Source organism: Lynx rufus, unplaced genomic scaffold (assembly GCF_022079265.1).
Source record: "Lynx rufus isolate CCGP_SWC_20201006 ecotype Redwood Valley unplaced genomic scaffold, mLynRuf1.p SCAF_24, whole genome shotgun sequence".
Taxonomy (NCBI): domain Eukaryota; kingdom Metazoa; phylum Chordata; class Mammalia; order Carnivora; family Felidae; genus Lynx; species Lynx rufus.
Genome location: NW_025814839.1, coordinates 17823482 through 17842615, shown reverse-complemented (window position 1 = coordinate 17842615; position 19134 = coordinate 17823482). Strand labels below are relative to the sequence as shown.

The 19134-nt window shown below is 47.0% G+C and overlaps 1 protein-coding gene across 1 annotated transcript in view; it reads right to left on the bottom strand.

The window, feature by feature from the left end:
- The window catches only part of ASCC2 (activating signal cointegrator 1 complex subunit 2), a 44395-nt gene extending 26028 nt beyond the window's left edge, over nucleotides 1-18367 (bottom strand). The window contains exons 1-5 of the mRNA XM_047088056.1: nucleotides 18280-18367; nucleotides 13566-13663; nucleotides 6658-6816; nucleotides 6118-6288; nucleotides 4432-4561 (exon numbers count right to left, since the gene is read on the bottom strand). Of these exons, the coding sequence (XP_046944012.1) occupies nucleotides 4432-4561; nucleotides 6118-6288; nucleotides 6658-6816; nucleotides 13566-13646 (541 nt within the window). The 5' untranslated portion in view covers nucleotides 13647-13663; nucleotides 18280-18367. The remainder of the gene's footprint in view (nucleotides 1-4431; nucleotides 4562-6117; nucleotides 6289-6657; nucleotides 6817-13565; nucleotides 13664-18279) is intronic.
- Nucleotides 18368-19134: the final 767 nt, after the last annotated feature.

Here is a 19134-nt window from a genome sequence, read left to right as displayed (position 1 = left end):
GGGCAGGTGTGTCCTCAGTTTCCTTAATGAAAACCCTGCAGCCCTTGCCCCATCTCAAAGGATTTGAAAAATCAATGAGATCAAAGGCCAGATGGGACTGGGTGAGTAAGCAAGTCACTATGTAGCCGGACTTTCTGTAAACACTTTCTTGGATGCCACTTCATTGCTTCATTCCAGAAAACTGAGTTTTAGCAGCTTGAGCTTGCTCAGTGCATCCCACCTCCAGATGGATGCTGACCCCTCAACCCATAAAGGTACTCCCTGACCATCTGTGCATCCTAAACTTGATGGCAGGGAGAGACTGAACTGTCTTATCTCCCCACCAAACTCTGTTCTTTCTCACAAAACCCTCCTATCCAAAGGTATCCTCAAGGTCAAGTCAAAACTCCTGACCACAGCACAAAGGGCCATGTGAGATCTGGCCCCATTGGCATCTCCAGCCACCTTCTCCCCATTTCCTGCCTTGCATTCCTCTCTCATACCTCTTCAACCACAGAGAACAAGCCCCATCCCCTCCCTCCACCTGGAGTGACCTCTCAGAGCTAAGTTCACCCTAAGGCAGGTGTCACCTTCTCCAGGCAGTGCCTCCTGACCCAGGCATTAGGAGCAGGTCTCCCTCCTCACCCCATACCACATGGTGGACCCCACCACATCCTGACTACCTGGCATGGGGTTAAGGCCCTCTCTTATAATCCTTCTAGTGCTTAAGCCTGAGTAACAGGGATGTTTTACAAGCATCAAAACATCACATTTCACAACTGACTCTTTCCTCTCCTTTATCTGATCCAGTGACAGTGAAGTTCTGACTTTCAGTTTCACAAAGAAACTGTTAAGAAGTAAGGGACAACCTTCTCAGGCTAAAGCAGTATGGAAACCCAGAGGGGAAAAAAAAGTGGGGGGCGCCTGGGTGGCTCAGTTGGTTAAAGATCTGACTCTTGATTCTGGCTCAGGTCATGATCTCATGGTTCGTGACTTTGAGCCCCACATTGGGCTATACACCGAGCGTGGAGCCTGCTTGGGATTCTCCCTCTCCCTCTCCCTCTCTCTCTGCCCCTCCCCTCCCTATGCTCACGCACGCACACAATTTCTCTCTCCCTCCTTCTCTCTCACAATACACAAACTTAAAAACAAAGAAAGAATGTGCCTGGATTGCTCGGTTGGTTAAGCGTCTGACTTCGGCTCACTCAGGTCATGATCTCACAGTTCATGAGTTTGAGCCCTGTGTCGGGCTCTGTGCTGACAGCCCAGAGCCTGGAGCCTGCTGCAGATTCTGTGTCTTGCTCTCTCTGCCCCTCTCCTCCTCTCAAAAATAAATAAACATTAAAAAAAATTAAAAGAAAGAAAGAAAGAAAAGAAACCCAGGGTGAATGGAAGATATTGCCAAAGAGATCAGTGCAGTCCTTGGTGGGGCCAAGGCCTGATGCACTCCTGCTTTCGCAAAGAGGCTCCAAGAGTCTACCTGAGAGGCCCTGCTTTCAAAATTACACTTACTAATTCAGAATTATCAACCTTGAAATTAAAAAAAAAATCCGGGTGTGTGTACAGGGGGATGGGGGTGCCAGATAAGGACTGGGCTTCTGCCCAAAGGAAAATCAGCCAGTTCCCTTGTTCCTTCCTTTTCTCCCTTGTCAACCCTCTTCCTACAGCTGACCTGCTTTGCTCAAGAGCGTCTGTGGTAGAGAAACTGGAGGCCACCCCTTTATGTGCCTCCTGCTCAAGGGTTGGAAAGAGAGCTGCTGTGTGTGTGTGTGTGTGTGTGTGTGCATGCATGCATGCATGCGTGTGTGTGTGTGTGTCTGCAGGCCCCTCCTCCATACCCCCCTCAATGCACACACCCCAGCGCACACACAATGAAGGGGCTCTGTATGCCTTTCTTGTCCTCTTTTCCATTAACCACCCTCTAAGAGCCGAAGAAAGGGCTCTCCTAAATAAGTCAATTAAGGGTTCTCAATCTGGGGCTAAAAACATTCTAAAACACCTCAACATCTGTAAGGCGGTATGTTTTTCTGGGGACAAGATTTCATCTGATTCTCAAAGAAGTCAGTGACTCAAAAGATTAGGAGCTTTCTCACGCCACCCTTGCCCACCTGGAACTGTGGCCAGAAGTCTTCTCCCCCAGCATCTCACACCTCACAGATCTCTATGCCTCCACTCATAACCCTCTCCACCCCCCACCCCTCCCGAAGGCCCTTTCTCTGCACCTGACACCAGTTTTCTCCAGAATTGTTCAAACTTTTCCCTCCAGCTGAACTCCCTAAGCACTGCTTTATTCTGCCTCCGGGATGTCTTCTTCTGCCCCAGTAGCCAAACCAGGCTCTCACCTTCAAACCCACGCTGAAGCACTGGCCCCCTCCTCAGCCTCCTGTCACCACCCTCCCCACTGGCATGCTGCCAAATTAACCTTGCTACCAGACAGCTCCTCCTTGCAGTTCCCATGGCCTCATGACAGTAAGAGCTTACAGTCATCAGGCACTTGCAATGAGCCAGGCACCATGCTAATCCTCACAACCATCCTATGAGGTAGGTGTATCACTAGTCTTCCCATCCTTCAGATGAGAAAACTGAGGCCGAGAGAGGCTAACTGACTTGGACAAAGTGACACAGCCAGGAACAGAGCTGGGGTGTGAATTGGGCAGAGCCTGCTTTCTGAGACACCAAGCGACACTGCTCCCCAAGTGCTAAAGACTGACATGGAGCCCTCCCTGAAGTGGCCCCAGCTTTCCCTTCCCCATTTCCTGCTGCTGTCCTCCCGGAATGCTCCGCTCTAACCAGACTGGCCTAATAACTGTTTCTCTAACTAATCATGCCTGTTTTTGCTCACTCACCCCATGCCCTCAGTCCACAGTAACATTATGAAGAGTCTTTCTCTGGGAAAGTCAAAGAAATGAACTGATGATCAGGGAACAATTAGATTTGAATGGGAATCAGAGGCTGTTCCAATGAAAAGGCTGGATGTGAAATTTCATATATATTATGCTCTGATATGGTCCTGAAAAATATAGAGAGACAAGACTGGAAGGAAATAATCACCAAATGATTGTCTCTGGGAGCAGGAATTTGGTAATTGCTTTCTTGCTTTTTTACATTTTATATTCTCCCCAAATTTTCTAAATTAATATATATTATCTTTATTATTACCTTTATTATTAGGAGGAAGGAAGGAGGCAAGCCATTTCAAGGGATAACTTAGCTTTGTAATTGGGCATTTAGAGGACTATGTCCTATAATCTCAGAGGAGAGGCTGACAGTGGTGTCCTGGGTGAGCACCTCTTTGTGTCCAGCCCAATGCCATCAGCTGTGGTTCAAAGAGGAATCCACTGGCTGGAGCGCTTGGGTGGCTCAGTTGGTTAAGCGTCCGTCTCTTGGTTTCTGCTCAGGTCATGATCTCACGGTTCATGAGATCCAGCCCCACATTGGGCTCTGTGCTGACAGCATTAAAACAAATCAGAGAAGAATCCACTGGGGCATTGTTCCCTCTGTCACATCCTAACCAAAGCTTCAGTCTCTGATGGAACCTTCCAGCCCGCTGCTTTTTTTTTTTTTAATGTTTACTTATATTTGACAGAGAGAAAGCACATGTGTACACAAGCAGAGGAGGGGCAGAGAGAGGAGGACAGAAGATCCAAAGGGGGCTCTGCGCTGTCAGCAACAAGCCCAATGTGGGGCGTGAACTCACAAACCACGAGTCCATGACTTCAGTTGAAGTCGGACACTCAACCGACTAAGCCGCCCAGGCGCCTCTGGCCCACTGCCTCTTGACGGGATCCAACTGCTGAAGTAATTCCTTTCTCAACCCAAAAGAGTCCTCTCTGAACTCTGTCTCCATCTATTCTCAGCAACAATACAAATCATGACATTTTGGGGGCAGCCCCATTATCCTTGAAGCAGGGAGGGACGAAGAGCAAGAGCTCGAGAGTCAGGCCTATGTGACATAAATCCCAGCTTGGCCACTTATTAGTCATGGCCTCTCAGGCAAGTCCCTTATTTTAACCTCCATTTCCTTGTCTGCAAATAATGGTGATTACAGTGTCACATCACAGGGCTGCCGTGAGGATCCATTAAGATCACTTAGGAGGAGCACTCAGCAGAGTGCTGGGCCCCCAGTGAGCACTCACATAGAGGTTAGCAATCACTGCTGTTCTACTCTCACCACCAAAGCAAACTTCCTCACTACTTCAGCTGTTTGGCATGTGGCCTAATACTAAGATCCTTAAGGGACCGTGCGATACAGTGTTGTCTCCACTCCCCCATGGCCACCTAGTCGCATCTTTCAGAGTTGACACACATATACCTGCAAGGTCGTACCCAAGCCCCATCCGCCACTACAGTTCTGAATCCCCCGGCGCTCATCTAGGTGCCACCTTTGGGATGTCTAGTTTGGCATGTGGGGGCCATCTCTGTGCAGCCCTCTAGGCCCTGTGCCTTACGTACCTATCATCTTCTGGAGCAATGGCGAGTTGCCTTTTCCAAAGAGCACGCAGAGATCCAGGATCTTTGGGATGTCAAACAGGAAGTTATTGTAGAGGATTTCTCCAAATGCAGAGGGGGAAATGAAGTGATCCTAAGGAACAGTACAGAGAGGGAGGATGAGAGACTGTCTGAAAGCATATCTTTGTGAAGTAACAGCAAACTCACAAGAAACAACAGGGGACTGGCTCATAAATGAAAGCCCGTACACTCTGTGGACATATCTGGGCCTTATATATTGGCCTGGAGGTATAGCTATTCCTCATTTTAATGTAAAAAGAAGCAAAAATACACTATAAAAAGTTGGTTGGCATTCATTCTAAAATATTTATGGGTTGCAGCACCTGGTTGGCTCAGTAGAGCATGTGACTCTTGATCTTGGGGTCATCAGTTTAAGCCCCACATTGGGCGTAGAGCTTACTTTAAACTAAAAATAAAATATTTACAGGTAAATTACCATGATGTTTGGAATTGCTTTAATATACTCAAGGAAAAGAAAATACTCCAATAAAAAAAAAAAAAGAAAATTAAGGGGAAGAAAGAAAATAAGATTGGCAAAATATTGATAATTATTAAAGCTGGTGATGGGTATGTAGGGTTCATTATGCTTTTGTATATATTTGAAAATTTCTATACTACAAAGTTAAAAAAAAAAGCAAGATCCTATTGTAAAAATAAATGTACACACACACACACACACACGCACACATATACATCTAAAGGAAAAAAAATTCCCTGAAGGAATATGCACCTTAACGGTGGTTATTTTCAGGGAAAGGGATTTTCCTTTCTGTAATGTTTGAGTTGTTTAGAGACAGCATGATTTTTCAAATTGGAGGAATAAAAGTAAATGTTTTTAAAAAGCACATACAGGGGCGCCTGGGTGGCGCAGTCGGTTAAGCGTCCGACTTCAGCCAGGTCACGATCTCGCGGTCCGTGAGTTCGAGCCCCGCGTCGGGCTCTGTGCTGACTGCTCAGAGCCTGGAGCCTGTTTCCGATTCTGTGTCTCCCTCTCTCTCTGCCCCTCCCCCGTTCATGCTCTGTCTCTCTCTGTCCCAAAAATAAATAAACGTTGAAAAAAAAAATAAAAATAAAAAACAAAAAGCACATACAAGTGGGGGGGCCTAGGTGGCTCAGTTGGTTAGGCGTCTGACTTTGGCTCAAGTCACGATCTCACGGTTTGTGAGTTCAAGCCCCACATTGGGCTCTGTGCTGACAGCCCAGAGCCTGGAGCTTGCTTCAGATTCTGTGTCTCCCTCTCTCTCTGTCCCTCCCCTGCTCGTACTCTGTCTCTCTCTGTCTCTCAACAATAAATGAATGTTAAAAAAAAAAAAAAAAGCACATACAAGTTCCTTTAACAAATCAGGATCAATGTTTTCAATCCTCTGAAGCATAAAAAAAGGCAGTTACATGTCAACTGGCAAAGGGGCCTCGGCTTCCATTGATGAAAATACTTGATGTAATACAGACCCAGTGAATTTGCGGATAAGATGGGTGGCACAGATTTCTTCCCCAATGGTAGGAATAAAGGCGGAGGGGAGACAAAGAGGAAACGTGATACTTCCAGAGCCTTCCTTCCCAGGGGCAGGAGAGTCTGGCACAGAGGTGTCGGGTGGCAGGTAGCACCCCATCACGGGATCAGGGGCTTACTTTGGATTCCTTATGAGTGGACATGCGGAGGAAGGTGAGGAAAACACTTCGATGGAGCCGTTTCTGCATGTCAACAACCTCAGGGGCCGGGGCCACCCACTCGTCGAACTTTCGGGGGACATAGCGCAGATAGGAGTCCAGGCACTTCTGCAGGGTTTCATCGAAGATAACCTATGCCAGACAACAGATCAGAGCAAGGATTTGTCACTGAGGCCCAAGGGCTTGTGGGTGGACTGTGCAGGGGCTCGTGGCCTACCAGCCCTGGCCTAAGGCAAACACTCCAACCCCAAGGGACTAAGGAGGTATGAATGAGCCGAGGGCTAAACACAAGTTTCTAAAAATGACACGTTGGAAGGCGTTGTGTAAACATCATTAAGATCGTGATACAAGACAGAACAATCCAAACCACAATTTGCTGTTAAGGATCCAGTGTAAGAAGTAGAGAGAAAAGCATCTCCTAGGGGGAGAAAAACAACAACAGCAACCAACCAACGGCATGTCATGTGCTTTGTCTTAGTGTTAATTTTGATAGAATGTTACCTGGCACCAGAATTTATCGTGAGGCAAGGCCAGGAGCCAGTCGAGGTCATTGGCTACGAAGGTGGCGCGTTCCAGGTACTCCTCCACTAGGGCGGGAATGTTGTCTTTAGGGGGCGGTTTGTATAACACAAAATACCGGTCTGCCTTCTGCTCGGGGTGCTACGGATCCAAAAACCACGTGTTAACGTGGCAGAGGTTAGTCAGCGAGGGCCCATTTGCCAACCCACAGCAATGACAACACTTGGCTGTTCCAACCGGTGACCCTCCAAGGAGTTTTTAAGCATAAAGAACCAAGTGTCTCTAACAAAGGGGGCTTGGTTGCATCCAGGGAACACTAGGCAGGCATTCAAAACCATGTGTTTTGGAGGATATTTAATGACACGGGGAAAGGTCAAGGGAAGAGAAAGCAGGATATGAACCTATTTAATATAACCAGTTTGGGGATTTTTAAAGAAATATATATATTTACACAGGTTAAAAAAAGTGGCGGTGGAGTGGGGGAGTAACAACCCAAAGCTAATAGTGATTACCTTTGGTGGGGGGTAATTAGGACTTGAATATATTTTCCAATTTAAAAAACATACACGTGTATTACTTTTTAAGTTATTTTGTAATTACATGAGGGAGACACATATTTTCTTTCAAAAGTTACAACCCTGCCGAGAAGGAGAGTCTCCTGGGACAATACTCCCCGTGTCGCCGTGTCCTCCCAGGGGTGACCACTCACCATCCAGTAAGTGTCCCTGCAGACCTTTTCTAGGCTTTTAGGGGAAAATATACTCATAGAAGGTATTTCAGATCTGTTTTCATCTTTCTTACATAAACAGAATCATACTGTATATATCATGCTGTATCCTTCTTAGAATCAGAGACAAAAAAAAAAAAAAACAACCTCGGGAATTTTTTTTCTTTTAAAGATGCTAATCCAGGAACACGGCAGGTCTCAGCTTAGAATTCATAAGTTCTTTCTTCCAACCCTTACCTTGCCATGAACAAACCTTACTTTGTTCACCTTAAAGAGATGAGCTCAGTTTTCTCCCCTGACTACATAAGGGCTGCTTTCTCCAGGGGAAGTGGTAATAGGAGGAAGGCCGGGCAACATCTCAGTGTTTATCAACCACAATCCACCCATTTCCAGGTCTGTCAGTCCAGGGGGACAGGAAAATCATGACTGATTGGTCAGTTTTCTCAAGAACCCCCTATGTCTCCCTACTGCCTGATGCAAGTCTTCAAACTGTGGTGTCTCTGAATCACACAAGGATTCCTTGGGGGCCAGCTATGAGAGGAGCCTTCAGAATCCCTCCCACTGAAATCAGAATTTAAGGGACGCCTGAGTGACTCAGTTGGTTAAGTGTCCAACTTCGGCTCAGGTCACGATCTCATAGTTCATGGGTCTGTGAGTTCGAGCCCTGCTTTGGGCTCTCTGCTGTCAGCACAGAGCCTGCTTTGGATCTTCTGTCCCCCTCTCTCTCTGCCCTCTCCTGCTTGTTCTCTATTTCTCTCTCAAGATAAATAAAAACTTAAAAAAAAAAAAAAAGAAATCAGGATTTATACAGTGGGCTTCCAGTTACAAATTTGTTGAAAAAGGAAATCCTGCTGACTGAAACAAGTTCAAAACAACTCTCTAGGATCTAAATTCATCTCCTTGATTTCCAAGCTCTTCCCCTCCTCTATCTGTTGTCATTTCCCCTCTTAGGTCACTTTTTAGGTAGGGCTACTCATCACCCCCTACTCCTCTGACAGATGTGTGGTGCGCACACACCCTGAAATTCTACCTTCCTTGCGATCCTACATTTACTGGCACACTGTTGTGTGTCATGTGCATGTTCATGTACATCAAGAAAACATCCACGTGCTCACAGAGCCTATGCTCCAGAGGGGCAGATGCACATCTAAGCCATCAAGGGAGCACAAAACAGAGGAAGTGACAACTCAACCCTGGCAAAGATACCGTGGGAGTGCAAAAGGTACCTAGAGATACCTACAGGACAGGGGACAACTGTACCTAGAGGACAAGGGACAACTTCCCAGAGCAGGCAGCATCTAAGCTGGGCCTCTGAAATTGAGAAAGATTTTTAGATGAGAAAAATGGTATTTTATGGAGGGATAAAAATGGGCCATGAAATAAAAGGGAACTAGAATGCACTGGGTGGTGGGAAATAGATTTGGAGGAAGAGAACACTGGAATGGTGCTAATAAAAGCCAACACCGGGGCGCCTGGGTGGCGCAGTCGGTTAAGCGTCCGACTTCAGCCAGGTCACGATCTCGCGGTCCGTGAGTTCGAGCCCCGCGTCGGGCTCTGGGCTGATGGCTCGGAGCCTGGAGCCTGTTTCCGATTCTGTGTCTCCCTCTCTCTCTGCCCCTCGCCCGTTCATGCTCTGTCTCTCTCTGTCCCAAAAATAAATAAACGTTGAAAAAAAAAAATTAAAAAAAAAAAAGCCAACACCTGGGGTACCTGGGTGGCATCTGACTTCGACTCAGGTCATAATCTCAGGGTTTGTGAGTCTGAGCCCCACATTGGGCTCTATGTTGACAATGTGGAGCCTGCCTGGTATTCTCTCTCCCTCTCTCTGCCCTTCCCCAACTTGCACACATGCATAATCCCTCTCTCTCTCAAAATAAATTAATTAAAAAAAAACATTAAAAAAAAAAAGCCACCACTTAACAAGGACCTGCCCAATGCCGGGCTACTGAGTAGGTATGTCCCACAGCCTATTTCTTTTTTATCTACAACTACTTAAAAGGGAAATAGTATTCTCCCCATTTTACAGAGGAGGAAACAAAGAATCAGTAAGGTTCAGGAATTCTGCTAAGGTCACAGGGCTAAGGAGGCAACTGAGACAGGATCTGAAGCAAAGCTTATGCTGCTGATGGACTGAATGACCTACAGTACCCACGTGCCATCCTGGTTTCCCTCTTTATTCTTCTGAGCCCAGCTCTGACCTCATCTCCCCAACTCCCACCCCTATCTAGGTTAGGGATTCACCTGGGATCCCCTAACATCTGCCCTCTATGCTTCCCCAACCACAGCACCTGCTGAACTGTATCAAAAGTACTTCCAGATCAGTGGTTACTACAGATGGGGAGAGAAGAAAGAATGGATCACAGAAGGGCACAAAGAAACTTTTGCGAGTGGTAGAAATGTTCATTATCTTGATTACAATGATAGTTTTGTGGGTATATACTAGTGTCAACACCAACCAAATTGTATACTTTAAATTATGTGCAGCTTAGGGATGCCTCGGTGGCTCAGTTGGTTAAGTTTCCGACTTCAGCTCAGGTCCTGCTCTCACGGCTTGTGGGTTTGAGCTCCGTGTCGGGCTCTGTGCTAACAGCTCAGAGCCTGGAACCTGCTTCGGATTCTGTGTTTCCCTCTTTCTCTGCCCCTCCTCCGCTTACGCTCTCTCTCTCTCAAAAATAAATAAACATTAAATATGTGCAGTTTAGTGTCCTTCAATGACACCCTAATAAGGTTACGTAAAAAGGGAGGGCCTGCCTTCTCTGTCTCCCCCACTAACCTGTAGGTCTCCAGAAGCCATCTGGGCTTTGCTCACCACAGCATTCCCAGTCCCTAGAATAGTGTCTGGCATTGAGCCAACTCTCCGTATATTATTTACTGGCTGGCTGAAGAATGAAGGTGTGTAATGAAGGACCAGATCCCACCAAGTTCTCTGAAGGACTTTGAATGCCAAATTCAAGAGTGGGGACTTTATTCTGTAGGTAACAGGAGCCACGGGAGATTTCAGGGCAGAGAGCAGCAGGCTCCAGCTGTATCTTCCACCCTTCAAGCCTGGCTCAGGTCCCACTTGCTCTGTGAAGCTTTCTGGACATTCCCTGCCCATCAAACTTCTGTTCTGCTTATCTTGATAAGAAACTATTTTATACATCTCTCCAAATGTTCCCCTACGTGAGTCCTGTCTTCCTCAAGGGGCTCATTCACTCATTTGGGCCCAAGACTTTATTTCTTTTGGATTTTCTTTTTTTTTTTTTTTATTTTTTTTTTCAACGTTTATTTATTTTTGGGACAGAGAGAGACAGAGCATGAACGGGGGAGGGGCAGAGAGAGAGGGAGACACAGAATCGGAAACAGGCTCCAGGCTCTGAGCAGTCAGCACAGAGCCCGACGCGGGGCTCGAACTCACGGACCGCGAGATCGTGACCTGGCTGAAGTCGGACGCTTAACCGACTGCGCCACCCAGGCGCCCCTCTTTTGGATTTTCAAGAGCTCCAAGTGTGTGCTGTGTGCACAGTTAGCTACTCAATAAACATTAGCTCCACCCATCACCCTGCAAAGGCAGCGTGGTGGCTATCCCTTGGCTAGAGATCTCCTTGTCCTAAGTTGGGACTAAAGAGACAAATATACAGGGACGCCTGGCTGGCTCAGTCAGTTAAGCGTCCAATTCTTGGTTTCGACTCAGGTGATGATCTCACAGTTTGTGGGATCAAGCCTCGGGGTGGGCTCTGCGCTGATGACACACAGCCTGCTTAGGATTCTCTCTCTCCCTCTCTTTCTGCCTCTCCCCCACTTGTGCTCTCGCTCTCTCTCAAAATAAATAAATACACTTAAAAAAAAGAGACAAATACACAGTGGGTAAATATCCTTCAGCATGGTCAATAAGACCACTCCTTGATCAGGCAGCTGTCTCCCCTCAGTTCATCCTTCTTCCCACCCTACTTCCCATTCGAAGCTTCTGCCACTTGTCACTGTTGTCATCATCACCATTATTGAGTGCTTACTATGTTCTGGTCACATGGCCAAGTATGTGTGAGATTTAACACAAAGCTTGTGCGCCTTAACTCAATGATACTGCTTACATCCGAGTCACTGGTGGTTGGTGTAGGAGTCAGGCTCTCTCAAGACTCCGGGACAGTAAGTATACTTGGGTCCTCCTGCCGGGTTCATCCTTCTCCCACTGCTCTGCCCAGCTAGTGCTTATTCCCCCTTCAATACCTGGTTCAGGATCCCCTTCTTTCAGGAAGCCTTCCCTAGCTGTGCATGCCCCCCCAGCACCACTCCCAAGACCTCCCTGCCCTACAGTCCTTCAGTCTGGATCAGTGGCTTGGGCTCTGCACCCACATAGCCACCTGGACTTCTATCACAACCCTGATCATACTATAGAGAAACTACTGGACTCCTTTGCTCTTAGTCCACACACCCCTCAAGGCCAGGAACCATGTCTATTTTCTCTGTAGCTCCAGCATCTGGCACAAAGCCTGTCTGGAGTTCTTGACTCATTTACTGAATGTTTCCTGAGAGAAATGCACCTGGCACTGGGAAACCAGAATGAAGGGAAGGGACCAGGTCCCTGTTCTCATGGAGCCCACAGCCTAGCAACCCAGGTATTAAGTACATGGGGAAGGACTGAGATGGAAAATCAGAGTCAACTACTTAAGGAGTCAGTCTCCACCAGCTCAACAGAACTCTGTGTGTGTGTGTGTGTGTGTGTGTTTAATGTTTCCTTAAATTTATTATTAAGAGAGAGAGAGCGTGCACGCGTGCACAAGCGGGGAAGTGCAGAGAGGAAGACTGAGAATCTCAAGCAGCTCCGCGTTGTCAGCATAGAGCCCAATATGGGGCTCAAACTCACAAACCGTGAGATCATGACCTGAGCCGAAATCAAGAGTCGGACACTTAACCAACTGAGCCACCCAAGTGCCCCAGAACTTTCTGTGTTAATGGAACTGTTCTATACCTGTGCTAACAAATACAGTAGGCATTTACCACATGGGCTATTTTAATTTAAATTAACTAAAATTAAATAAAAAATGCAGTTCTTCAAATTATCCACATTTCAAGTGTGCAATCCCTATACGTGGCGAATGACTATTGCACTGTGGCTACCATACTAGGCAGAACAGTTCCAGATTTTCTGATAAACACCCTCCTCACATAAAAAGGTTATGAAAACAAACCCACAGGCTTTATAGCAGAAAGTTTAAGGGTATGAGAGTCAGTCTAGCTGGGCTCCCATCCTGGCTCCCCTAACATCCTAGTTCTGTGACCCTGAACTTTCAGTTTCCTCATCTGTAAAATGGGGACAATCAAAATACCTACTCACAGGGCCATGGTACAGCTTAAACGAGATAATCCAAGTGAAGTGTTTAGAAAGATTTGGCCCAGAGAAAGTGCTCTACAAATGTTAAGTCATATTACTAAAGAGTAGTTAGGAAATAATAAGAAGCCATCCAGAAAGCAGGAAATAAAATACCAAGCTCTTGTTTCCCACGACTTTACTCAAACCACCCTAGAAAATACTTCCTCAATACTTGAGCTTGTTCAAGGAAGCTCACATTCTTGGGAAAACAGTAAGTGGGTACGGGGACTCTAGTTCCCACGTCTGTCTCCTTCAGCAGCCTGGCACCTCTCCGCAGCCCATATCTCACTCTGCAGCTCACAGCCTCCTTATTTTTCAGTCTCCCAAGCCCTGCAGAGTTGGTATGTGGCAGGTGGCGCTTAGCCCATTGCAATAAAAGACAGCCTGACCTCTGAAACTGGTGTTCCCCCTGAAGTGTGGATAATAGGTGAGACAGCTCTGAAAAAGGCCTACCTGAAACCTGAACACTTCCCGCAGGGTCAAATCCCCAAACCAGACTTTGGGCTAGATCTTTTTTCTAGGCCAGCTCAGGTTGAGTCAGAACTGCCATCAGACTCTGATTCAAAATGAAATGCTTTGGAGGAAAGGTGTGGGGTGGCAACATGGAAAATACTACTCAAATTCAAGCTGCTGCTCAGAAAGGAAACTTCTGTACCGGGTCTGGATGGATCTAGTAGTGTCCCAGCTACTGAATTACTATTGACTGTGGCCCTCGGGTCATTCTTGGAACAGATAAAGGAGGAATTTGCTTTTTACTTCTGAAATTGCAAGAATGATAATATCAGGCTGAACAGCCTCAAGGTACCGGCTCACCAGCGCTGGTGAAGTCCTCAGTTTTCCTGTCTTCAGGTCCGTGTGGGTGATCTGGAGTTGGTCCAAGGGCAGAGATGGCATTGTGCTGTGTGACCCTCCTGTAAGGAATATGGATGGGAAGAAGAGAGCAGACACATAGGCTCCTGGTGGAAGGAGCCTGCTCTGGAACTGATCTCAGAGCCAGGAGAGAGGCTTCACCCTCTGGCCTCAGGAGGCTCCTGACTTAGTCCCTGAAGACCCAGTTCCTGTACCTACTAATTCAGACAGAGGTGACTTTTCTGCCTAATGCTGGAGTTCTCAACTGAGGAGGAAAACACTCCCCAAGTGACTTCTGATATATTCCCACTGACTTTGTGTTGTATCGGCTAAAAGTACCTTATTTTGGGGGGCACCCGGGTGGCTCAGTTGGATAAGTGTCCGACTTCGGCTCAGGTCATAGATCTCACAGTTCGTGGGTTCAAGCCCCTCATAGGGCTCTGTGCTGACAGCTCAGAGCCTGGAACCTGCTTCAGATTCTGTGTCTCCCTCTCTCTCTGCCCCTCCCCTGCTCATGCTCTGTCTCTTCTCAAAAATGAATAAACGTGAAAAAAAAAAGTACATAGATTATTTTCATTATAGCTCCAACTCTGTGGTCCCTCTGAGCTCTGTGAAGACAGTGCCTGGGCTCTCCTTCTCTTGCTATCTTTTCTGTGACAGGCCTGATACAGAGTTGGTCTCATCAAATGTTTGACTCGTCAAATGAGTGACTGAATATGAGGACACTTTTCTTAAGAATTCTAACCAGATTGGCAGTCTTTTGAGGGAATGGAGTCATGAGCCTTTCCTCACTCACTTATAGAGAGTTTTAATATTTTACAACCTCCTTAGGCTTCAAGGAAAAAGGACATGGATGAACAGAAGGACCAGAGAGGACAACAGAATTCACAGAAACCTGCCAGTGTAAGCTCTTTTCTGCAGAGGCCCAAACCCACCTCAGAGTCAGTGAGTGGCAGACATCATGTCTCTTGTCTTCCCATCCAATGTTCTGTCCATAATTCTACTTGGCCTGACCCACAGAAGGGACATGCATATTGGCTGAATCATGGAATGGAAGTGAATCGGGCCCCTAATTCACTAATGGAAGACATGCCATAAAAGGCCAGCACAGTCTCAATGACAACATAAAGCCATATTGAGCCTGGGATGAGGAAACCATCTGTCACCTCCTGAGAACCTCACAGATGAGGTGAGGGGCTCAGTCAGCTATGAGTTACAGGAAGGCCCGTATCTCAGATATCAGGCCAGGCCCTGGTGTTATGAAGACAGACTGATAATGCAGGGTCTCTGCCCCACAGGAGCTTACAGTCCAATAATTACAATGATAATGGCAGCAGCAGCAGCAGCAGCAGCAGCAACATGCTTATCATATGCTGGTGCTTTTCCTAGGCCTTTTCTCAGCATTAACATGCTTGGCATATATTTATGCTCATGACAACTCTAAGGTTGAGTCTATTTTTATCCCCATTTCATCAATGTGGAAACAGAGGCTCAGAGGAGATGAGAAACTTTCCCTAGGACTCAGTAGTTGGTGAAGCTGGCTGGCTCTTAACCATTAGCTATACTGAGTCTAGTGATAGTGTAGCTGAACTTGGGTGTTGCTGTCAGGAAAGCATTTCTAGGGAGCCTAAAGGATCAGGAGAGCCTGAATTGAATCTTGATAGTGGCGATTAGCCAGGAAGAAGGGTGCTCCAGGCAGAGGATACAGCAAGAGCAAAGGTAAGAAGGTAGGAAGCAGCTTGGTACATAAAGGATCTTAGTTCATGGGCTGTTTTAAAGACTGTGAAGATACCCATTATAAAAGGATGTAAAAGAGAGAGGACCACTCTGTCTAGTCCTCAAGGCTTATTCCAGGTCTAGAATCCCAGTGGGTCAGACATGTCGTCCCTGCACACATGAGGTGGCCTCAAAATAATCACAAGGTGAAGTAATGAAAGGGGCTTGGGTAAGTTTTCACCTTTCAGCTTTGCAAAACATTGATAATGTACACATGTTGTACGTACATTATTTTTTTTTAATTTTTAATGTTTATTTATTTTTGAGAGAGAGAGAGAGAGAGAGAGAGAGAGAGACAGAGTATGAGTGGGAGAGGGGCAGAGAGAGAGAGGGAGACACAGAATCAGAAGCAGGATCTAGGCTCTGAGCTGTCTGCATACAGCCTGATGTGGGGCTCGAACTCACGAACCATGAGATCAGGACCTGAGCCGAAGTTGGACGTTTAACTGACTGAGCCACCCAGGCACCTGCACATACATCATTTTTAATCAAGTTACTATCTTACTAGCCTCTCACAACAACCCAGTTAAGCACAACAAGGATTATTATGCTCAGATGTCCAAAGAGGGACTTCGATTTGCTCAAGGCAGATATATTAGTGGCCAAGTTGAAACTAAAGCCCAGACCTTCTGCTTTAGCACCTGGGTCTCCTGTGCTGAACATACTAAAAATATTTATTTCCTAACCCCCTAGTGATGCTGGGAGGGCAGCTGGGAACACCAGGGGTCTGCTCACCAGTGCAGAATCTAAATGACTCACAGGCCCTGTTCTTTCCATATTCACATTCCAAAGACGGTTGTGGGAGTGTCCAATGTAGGGACCTAGGTTGGGGAAAGAGCCATAGTAGGTGGTGGCTCTTTGTCCTTTAAATTCTAAGCCACAGAGACCAGGCCTAGATGGGTAGAGACAGCTACCTGATTTCAGAAGAAATCCACTCGTACAAGCCAGTGCCTATAAAGGTGGTTCAGACCCAGGCTGCTGTGGTGGTTAAAAGAGAGCTTTATAGTTCTGCAGCCTGGGTTCATATCCTGGCTCCACCTTTTCCTACCCATGTTTGAGACCTTGAGACAGTTCCTTAAACTCTCTAAGCCTTGATTTCCTCACCTGTAAAATTGAGATGTGAGAAGAATCGATGGTAAGTGTTCAACACAGTACTTGGCACATAATAAGCACTCAATAAGGTTTGCTTGTGATTACAAGTCCCAACCATAGGCAGAACACTTGGGACTTCCTCATTTACTCACCAAACACTGACTGAATACATTCTGGGTCCTAGGCATATAAATGATTATTCAGTGTGATCAGAGCTGTAATAGGAAATATCCAAAACAAGCACAGCAGAGAAAGGGAAGATGACCCATAACTGGTTGTTGAAAGATAGGAAGGAAAGATGGGAAGGAAGAACATTCCAAGCAAAGAGCAAGTGTGAACAAAGACTCAGAACCAGTGGCTTTGAAGGAAGAGGGAAACATTTGGCATGGCTGAAAACACAAGGTCAGGAAGGGGATGACAGAAGTAGAGATGAGGTTGGAAAGGAAAGGTGAAGACATTTTACAAAGAGCCTCCAGGGCTCCTGGGTGGCTCAGTTGGTTAAGCCTTCAACTCTTGATTTCAGCTCAGGTCACGATCTCACAGTTCATGAGATGAAGCCCCAAGTCAAGCTCTGTGCTGACAGCGCAGAGCCTGCTTGGGATTGTCTTTCCTTCTTTCTCTACCCCTCCCCTGATTGTGCTCGTTCTCTCTCTCTCTCTCTCTCTCTCTCCTTTCTCTGTCTCTCTCTCTCAAAAAAGAGAGCCTCCAATGCTATGCTAAAGATTTTGGTCTTTCATCTGAAGGCAGTGAGGAGTCATTTAAGTAGAGAAGAGATATAATCAGAAAGAAAAGACAATAACCTGGTGGCAGAGAGACTGCCTATGAACCCTTGGAGAGCAAAGACCATATTAATGATTAATGATTAGTCATTTGTGATCACCTACTATGTGCCAAGCATTGAAGCCTGGCAAATACCAAGGTGGACAAATAATAGACTTGGTCCTGCCCTTCATAGACCTTACAGTCTTTATGGGAAAGACATATGAATTGAATAGCCATACAAACTAGTTATACCATGATGTATGCTATGTAGGTCAGGCCCCTGGGGCTGTGACAGCATTTAACAGAGAGAACAGTTGAGGGAGGGAGCATGTCAAGGAAGATTTGAGTTTCATCTAAAGTATGGGTAGAAATTAACTAGGCAAAGACTAGACTGTAAGTTCCAAAAAGGCTCTAAGTTCCATCTGTGCCCGCTAGTGCATCCTTCATGCCAAGCAGGGCAGCAGAAGCCAAAACTTAGAAAAAGGCTTTCTATAGAAGGTGAGCTTGGTGCAAGCACCAACTACAATAAGGCCTGGGAGCATTGCCAGGGCTACTGCTGCCTCAGTTTCTCTGTCTGTCATCACCCTTCTGGTCTCAATTCAATATTACTTTCCTCAGAGATGTTCGCAGACAACCTGACCTAAAGTATTCACTCCGCAGTTACTGGCATATCTTTCATTATCTTGTGCCTTTATTTGTCGCTGTCTCCTGCCACTTGTTTGTCTTGCTGTTTGTATCCCCAGCGCCTAGATCTGTGCAGGAGGCGCTAGACATGTATTTGTTAACGAATGAATGAACTCTAAGGAAACTGAAACCCAGAGTGAGAGTAGGAGGCCTGTGACTCGTCCAAGGTCACTCTGGGGCTGAGCCTCGAACCCGAGACTCACGGCTCTGGCGGCCTGGCCTCAGGGGCGACTCACGGCCCCTGGGGCAGCGTCAGTCTCGGCCCCGCCAGGCAGACGGAGAGGCCCGCGGCCGCCGGGGGCATGGCCGCGACTCCTCCCAGACCGGATGCCCCCTATTCGGCAGGGCCCAGCCACGCACTCACCTCGGCGGCTCCACTACCGGCGCTGTGCCGCCCCCGCCGCCGCCGCCGCCGCCGCCGCCGTCCACGGTGACAGCTCCCAGTGCGCCGACACTTCCGGGGTCAAACGGCGATTCCGCAGGCGCAGACAGGAAGCCTCGGCCCCGCCCCCGCCCCCGGTGCTAACTGCCTTAGAGAAGCCGGACCCATGGTCACGCCCCCAGCCTTAAGACTCCGCCCCCACAAGGAACAGGCCCGACTGTAACCACGCGCCCTGCCCCCTCTTCTCTCCCTAGAGGTTCAACCTGTTGGAAAGTTTTGTACCTGGCTTTACAGAATCTCAGGTTTCCACCTCCCTCCTAACCTTCTCAGTCATTGTTTTACAAATTTAGTCCAAAAGAGTAGTTTTAACAAGTCAAAAGCATAAACATGGTGTTGAGCAGAAAAAAGCGAAGTGGTACAGACTCAAATTTTGTTGATAGGAACTTCTAGGACAGGCAAAACTAGTGAGTGGTGATGGGTTTAGGATGGTGGTTATCTCTGGGGCTCATGACTGGAAGGGGCCACAAGTGAGACTGGGGACATTCAGTAGATGTGTTCAATTTGGAAAAGTCATCAAATTGTACACCTATGAGTTGTGCACTTTCCTGTGTGTGTGCAATGCAAAAAGGTTTTTTGTTTTTGTTTTTGTTTCGAATCAGGAAGACTGCATAGAGCTATCTTAAAAGCAAAAGGCAAAATTTCCACAGAATGTCTTAGGTGGTATAGGGTTGGTGTTCTCAAACCTGGCTATGCATCAGAGTCATCATAGAAAGCTAGTTAAAAATACACAACCCAAGGGGCACCTGGGTGGCTCAGTCTGTTAAGTGACCAGCTTCG